This window comes from Cupressus sempervirens, chromosome 3 (genome assembly GCF_028749045.1).
Source record: "Cupressus sempervirens isolate cs-2001-9-10 chromosome 3, ASM2874904v1, whole genome shotgun sequence".
Classification (NCBI taxonomy): domain Eukaryota; kingdom Viridiplantae; phylum Streptophyta; class Pinopsida; order Cupressales; family Cupressaceae; genus Cupressus; species Cupressus sempervirens.
In genome coordinates, this window is record NC_143120.1 from 1007372807 (window position 1) to 1007380016 (window position 7210).

General features: G+C 36.6%; 1 protein-coding gene across 1 annotated transcript; it reads right to left on the reverse strand.

Annotated features, from left to right (window-relative positions):
• Positions 1-2893: 2893 nt before the first annotated feature.
• On the reverse strand, positions 2894-4726 carry LOC149570146 (homeobox-leucine zipper protein HOX21-like). The gene is made up of 3 exons (XM_089817871.1): positions 4588-4726; positions 3943-4295; positions 2894-3472 (listed from the first exon to the last, which is right to left on the reverse strand). The coding sequence occupies exons 1-3, from the start codon at positions 4652-4654 to the stop codon at positions 3065-3067; spliced, it is 828 nt and encodes a 275-aa protein (XP_089673997.1). The 5' UTR covers positions 4655-4726; the 3' UTR covers positions 2894-3064.
• Positions 4727-7210: the final 2484 nt, after the last annotated feature.

Sequence of the window (7210 nt, forward strand, 5' to 3'; positions counted from 1 at the left end):
CCAACACACTGGCATTGGCCACGAGACCAAATACTAGAGGCATGTTGGACCATAGACTCCACAGAGAGCTTAGTCTCTTGGATACAAAAAACATCAGGACTATGATCAACCACCAATTTATGAATAGCCTTTTGTCTAGGGATGCTATTCAACCCCCTTACATTCCATGAGAGAATAATCATCATTGGGTAGAATTGGGAAAATGAGAATCCAAAGGTTTCACTGAACCAGACTCAATCAATATATCTCCTGTGAGTTTAATTTTCTCTTGGTCTGTTTTGCGCCCACTCCTTATAGGAGGAGTAGAAGAAGCCCACTTAAAGGGTTGAGGCAGCAACCCCAAGGGGAGAGGAGATCCCTTGCCCTTACCTGATGGTAGCACATCCTTATCCAAGTCAGCCAAAACAACATCATCATCTTCCAACACTACAGGAGTCACCAGAGCCGCTGTCACAGGAGCTACAGGAACCTCACAGTTCTGATATACTACAACTTGAGATGCCCCACAAGCATCATTAGGAACAGATCTCTCATTTGGGAAAACTGGATCAGAAGAGATAGGAGGAGGAATACCCTCCTCTAGAACCATACTATCCAGCACCTCAAAGCGGTTAAAACCTGAATCAGATAATCTTTCTTTCAAAGGCCTCTTTTGACCACGTCCCTTAGCTCGAGGGCGAACAGGGGTAAATCCATCCTTATCCTACATTTGAGCCTTACCCTTACCTGTAGCATCTTGTGGATTCATCCCATTGGTAGTATTAACCATTTGAGATTGTCCTTTCCCTGTAGTATCTGCCAAACCACCAGCATTGCCAGCTGTAGAATGATCCACTCCTTTGAAACTCGAGTTACGGGGGCACTGCCGCAGTAAATGACCATACTCATGACAAATCTGGCAACGAAAAGGGAGGGATTCATAATCTAACTGCTGCACCCAAGAAGAATCCCCCAGACAAATTTCCAAAGAATCTGGTAATGGGTTATTCAAATTAATTTCAACACAAATTCTAGCATAAGAAATAACCTTTTTATCGAGGGATTGATGTGCGATCGCAGCTGGCTTCCCCAACAAAGCAGCAATTTGTCAAAGGATGTCTTCACGCCAAAATTCCAAGGGAAGACGAGGCAAGCGAACCCAAACTGGCACTGTTGAAGGGAGATCCTCAACAGAATTAAAACCTGAATGCCAAGGTTTGACAAATAACCCCACATGGTTGTAGAAATAAGGGCCTCCTTCAAAAACACGATCACGATCAGACATGCAAGAGAATACAACAAAAAAATAACTATTCCCTGCCAACATAATCTCCATATCGTCTTCCACCTGCCAAGAGCGGCGGATCCATGCCTCAAGAGCGGATAGGAAAATCCGGATTCCAAGAAATTTGCATATCAAAGCATGCTTGGTCCAATAATCAATGTCCTCCATTACAGCCGTTGGAGGAATAACCAGAACAGGGCGATCATGGCTACGCGGAAAACAACCATTAACTTTTTTCAGCTTGGAGCTCTCCCCCGAATAAAACGATTCAGATCGCATTGCATGCATAGTTGGAGAAGAACCATCTATTCTCACCAACGGAGAAGAAATCCCAGGCCCTGCCATGCAAACAATAAAACCCCAATCCAAAATTGACTGCAGAAGATCTCCAAAAACACCGACGCAAATTATGTCCAGTAGCTAGCAATCCAAACAAAACAGAAAAATAGTAAAGATCAAACACCAAGAACAGGCTAGGGGAAAAACCCTAGCCCAGCCGGCAGCCAACGCTTCTCCACATCCTCCAGCCAACGCTCACCGAGAGAGAATTCTCTAAACTGACAATCTCAATAACTTTTTACTCAGACATAATTTTCTCAATTTCTTTGGTCAAGTTATGCGGAATTAGGATCTCTCCAACATATCAAAAAATATTCTTTTCCTACAGTTGCAACACTAGAATATTTTGTTTATTACCTTGGAGAATTTTTTATTCAGAAACTATGAAACCTGCGTAAAATCTGATTTATATGCTGCTTTGTGTCTGATGGACGATGGTTGGTCTTTTGAAGAGATTATAGCGTCCATTGACATATTCAATTATTGGTACGTAAGTGCATAGTACACGCACTATAACTCATACTGTGAGCGTCCATTGATTTATTCAATTATTGGTGCGTAAGTGCACTATGATTTCTACCGTAGCTTGTGGGGAGAGCAAAGATGGGAATGAATGAATGAGAGAAAACAAGTGTAATGAAGCAGACCTTGAGAGAAATGTTTAATGAAACAAACTTTTATTGATAGAGACTTTTTCTTTTGAGAAAAGAAACAATTTTATAATGTCTGAAGTTCTTTTTTATGTAGACTTTTCACAACCTTTCTAAAATAGAAGTTTAAAATTTGAATGAATGAATGAAAGAATTTTAATAGCATCTATTAGATCAAGTAATATCTGTCTACATATATTTTCAAGTTTATAAATTATTTTAATGTCAACTCTTTTATTATGAATATTTTATTATGAATATTGATTAATAAAAAACAAAAAAATATCATAAAAGAAAAAAAAATACTTAAAAAAACATTACTTGAATGTTATGGAATCATTAAATAGAATAATATTCATATTCCTTGATACATGACTCAGAATAATTCATCAACTTTTATAATTGTAAAATATCAATTTAATGCTCACCGCTTAGATTAGTGATTCTAGCTAAAAGATATGGAGTGATCTGAAATGAAGATCCTTTGCTCAATAGATTTCACAAAATTGCAGATTTTTTTTTAAAGATTCACAAGGGAAGTGATGAATCTAAAATAGCAGCTAGAAAAAAGACTAAACAATTAAAACAATACAGAAACGGCAGAATAAACAAACTCTGTTAATGAACAGAGGAAGATCTGTTTTGGAGCAGAAAATCTCTATTTCATTATTGTAGCAGCTCAACTTTTTGAGAAATTACATCTTACAATATCTAGAGTTCACTGCTTCTAACAGCAGTTTCAACTTAATAAGATTAAAGCTGGTATGTCCACAGTAGCTAATGATGAGATTAAAATTGAGATATGCTTAAATCAGTCCCAAAGAGAGCAGCAGCTATAACTGTCAGAGTAATCCAAGTTGGGGTTTGTAAGGAAGGAACAGTAGCTCCCCTCTGCATGCCCATATTTCATCAAATTCATGGTGAAAAAGTTTTGAACTGAGGAGAACTTGTCCCCATCCATATCCATATCCATATCCATATCCATATCCATATCTATATCTATATCTATATCTATACCATCACCACAAGCATCAGGGCTCACCTTGGAACATTTCTTTGAAAAATTGTATTTTCCTAGTGTCCTTGACATTTTATTCCCAGTCTGGTTCGGCCCATTTGCTTCAACTTCAGTCTCAGACTCACTTTTCACACTCTTTAAGACAATATCATTCCCATTGTTGTTCTTGCAGGCTTCAAGCTCAGCCTTCAGCTCTGCAACCTGCAACTACTTAATTAATCAGTTTTAAGGATCATGAGTCTGGTCATAAGAGATTTCCACAATCTTTGATATATCAAGCTGTAGCTGTCTTTAGATTAAATCATGTAAAAGATTTTGTATCAATGTTTCTGAGTTCATTCAATAACCCATCATCAGAATTAAGAGAGTTAAAGAAAAATATCTCAAGTCTTAAATATTGATACGCTTACACAACTTAATCCAGAAACAACTATATCATCATGAAATTGTCAAAATTCATTTTGTTTGAAGACAAGAACATCATAAAATTGTCAAAACCCATTCTTGTTTGAAGATTGTGCTTTTAATTGTGTATTACCCAACAACTTAAACATCTCACACTAAGACTTGATTCCTATGCTAAAAGTATTAAATAGTCAAAGTTGACTTATTTTTTGAAGCTCAATTTCTCTCTTAGTGTATGATATTTAAGGGTAACCATGTCTTACTACCTGGGCTCTGAGCTTGTGGTTGTCAGCCATGATGGCATCGGCGGTCTGCTTGAGATTATGGTTGTGTAGGTGAAGCTGCTGGCTCTTCCAACGTGCCCGTCTGTTCTGAAACCACACACCCACCTGGCTGGGTTGCAACCCCAACTCCTCTGAGAGCTTCTTCTTCCTCTCTGCCTCCAATTTGCCATCTCCCACCTCGAAGAAGGACTTCTCCAAAGAGCGAACCTGTTCAGTACTCAGCCTCCTTTTCCTCCTCTTCTTTCCATGATGCAACTCACAAATGGGGCTCCCATCAAACATGGAGAAATAAGGCCGCTTTCCCAACATATCAGAAGCTCTTCTGTCCTGCAACTCTACATTCACAACAAAAGCACCAAATCCATCAAAATCTCTGGGTTTGTTAAAAATCAGACAAAGTTTCTTAATTTAAAAAAAAAACCAAATCAATACAATATGAATATTGATATGAACTATAAATACAATCTTTTCAAACAACCTAGATATGAACCAAAGCACAACAAGAAGAAGAAGAAATTGAGATTGTAGTTCAACAATGACCACAAAGGACAGCAACATGAAACGACCACAAAACCAGATTATTTGAAATTGTATAATTTCGATCAACAATGACCAACTCATGACTACCTCTGAGCGAAGGGAGGGATAGGAGTTCACAAATTGGCTGCGTTAAAATGAAATTACTTTGCTCCATTATGACAGGAAATGAAAAAAACCAGAGACTAGAAGCTTCCGGTCACTACAGTTATCTAATTCCCAAGCAGCATTGCCACAAATGTTTCATAGACTATTAGGAGGTGATAGTCCGTATATATAAAATTATATGCCGGGGACTGAACAAATAGTGCACTTAGCTTTTTCGCAGTACAATGAATGAAATGGATTTGATTTCACCATTGATATCTTTTTTGTTTTTTTGGGCTTACCTTTACATTTATTAGATTTATAGAACTATGATTATTATCTTAATCTGTTATATTTAAGGCAAAAGGCATGAAGTCCATACTATATTATAATAAATAGTTAGTACAGAGATACAAAATTTGATTCAAAGGCTTGAATGAGCTGATTGTACAGCAATCAAAACAGCGTGACCTGCGCGATGGATGATACAGATCATTTTGTGAAATAGGACATTCGGTATGAAGCATCAATTGGAATTGGGAATGATCATACCATTTAGGTTCCTTGGTTGTGGAGCTCCACAACTTGTTAAATAATCTGCCATTTTGTTCCCTTCACGATATGTGTGTGAATCATGAATGCTTCACAATGATCCAAGATACCATTAATCAAAAGAAGTGAATGCAATAAAGAATGAGGATGAATACATTGTAGGCCATTGTTAAATCCAGTCAGAATACGCTTGTTGCACTCTCACCACAAACCCCATGCAACCATTGTTGGAGCAATTTCTAAATGCAATAAAGAATGTCGATGAATACATTGTAGGCCATATTAAAATCCAGTCAAAAATCTGATTTGATAAAGGAGTAGAAAATTGAAGTTTTTTCATAATATAATGCCAACATTGTGAAGCAAAAGGACACTGGATGAAAAGATGATCAGTTGACTCCAAATCTTGGTTACACAAAACACACTGAAAAAGGGCAGAAATAATTAACTTGTGCAAACAGTCACTGGTTAATATCCTTTTTCGAAGAACCAACCACAAGAGGCTTCTTGCCTTGGGGAGAGTCCAGCAAAAAGGGAAAAGCTTTGCTGGTTGACAATTGATTTTGACTGTGCATTACATTATATGATCCTGATTTTGAAGCAACTCAAACTATCTAGTCTTGTTTACCTGAAAAGAAAATTGGTCTATCCTTAATGATGGAGGTGGATGGATTGGATCCACAATGATAATTAAACACAAAATACATGATACAAGCACTTATAGAAATTAATAGAATCATTATATTGGTTGATCATAGAAAATATTACATTGTGCCTCTTTTATAGAGGTCTTTGATTATTTCCAGAAACATCTAAACTAACAAACATCTCTTTTCATAGGCTCATTGCACTTTGCAAACACTTCAATGCTTTCTTCACAACAATAGTCTCTTTCATGGAAACTATAGAAATCCTCCACAAACAGGTGCCTCCAATAAAATGCCCACTCTTTCTTTCAATGGGAGCAATGATTTTCTTCTTCTCCCAACAAATTTCTTCACATCAACAATTCTTTATAACTTCCACATGATTTGACTCATTGGCTGGACAACAACAATCATATACTTCTCTGTTTCAGATGATATTATCTTCACCATATGAACTTTAGAACTTGGCTCTGATACCAATTTGATAGGAGTGGATGGATTGGATCCACAATGATAACTAAACACAAAATACACAATATAGACACTTATAGAAATTATAGAATCATTTCATTGCCTGATCATAGAAAACATTACACTATGCCTCTTTTATAGAGGTCTTTGATTATTTACGAAAACGTCTAAACTAACTGACATAGAACAAATAGATTTTTCTAGAAATATCTAATCATAAATGACTTCTAGAGCTTTACAAACCTAAATATTAATTTGACCTAACCCTATTCGGTAATTCGGCTAGAGTTTCTAGATTCTTCTAGTATGTTTTTTACATTTCATTTGAGGGGAAATTACACATTCCAACACTTAAGAATGTTCACAAAATCTTCTATATGAATAACCAAAACTTGTACAAGTGAGATATATTTTTCCAAAAAACAAGCCCAAATGTTGGTCTATAGCTGCAACATAATATGCAAGTTTGGTGCCCCCATGTAAGAGAGAGTAATGGAATAAGAGGCCTAAATATTTCAAGAGAATTTAGGGTGGGCTAACAATTCTATGAGCCCTCTAAGAACAACACACGTTGACCATCATTTACTTGCCAAGAAATATAATTAGTTATGACTTACCTTGAGGACAATATTTGATATGGCAGAACTCGGAGGAGGATCCGCAATGGTGATAATGTGTAATGGATTAGGATTATCAAGGTACTTAAGGTACTTAGCTTGCATGATTTGACACCAAAGAGTGTGTGGCCTTTGAAACATTGTCTAGACCAACTTCCCTCTTAAAGCATTATTTTGACTAGTTAATTAATGAAACCCAACACTTCTATGTAATTTACTCTCTACCATATTGCGTAAAGAAACAAGTGGAATTTTTGTTTCTCTATTCATATTCGTAGTCCAAATAAAATCACATATAATTTTCTCAATTATATGGATCACTGAAGTTGGAGCTTTGAG

What these genes read in the sequence shown, in the direction of transcription:
- LOC149570146 (XM_089817871.1), bottom strand. Translation starts at nt 4,654, where the DNA reads ATGGAGCAAAGTAATTTCATTTTAACGCAGCCAATTTGTGAACTCCTA. An exon ending in ATCCCTCCCTTCGCTCAGAG is followed by an intron (nt 4,296 to 4,587) that starts GTAGTCATGAGT and finishes TTGTGAATGTAG; the next exon opens with AGTTGCAGGACAGAAGAGCT. An exon ending in ACCACAAGCTCAGAGCCCAG is followed by an intron (nt 3,473 to 3,942) that starts GTAGTAAGACAT and finishes AAGTAGTTGCAG; the next exon opens with GTTGCAGAGCTGAAGGCTGA.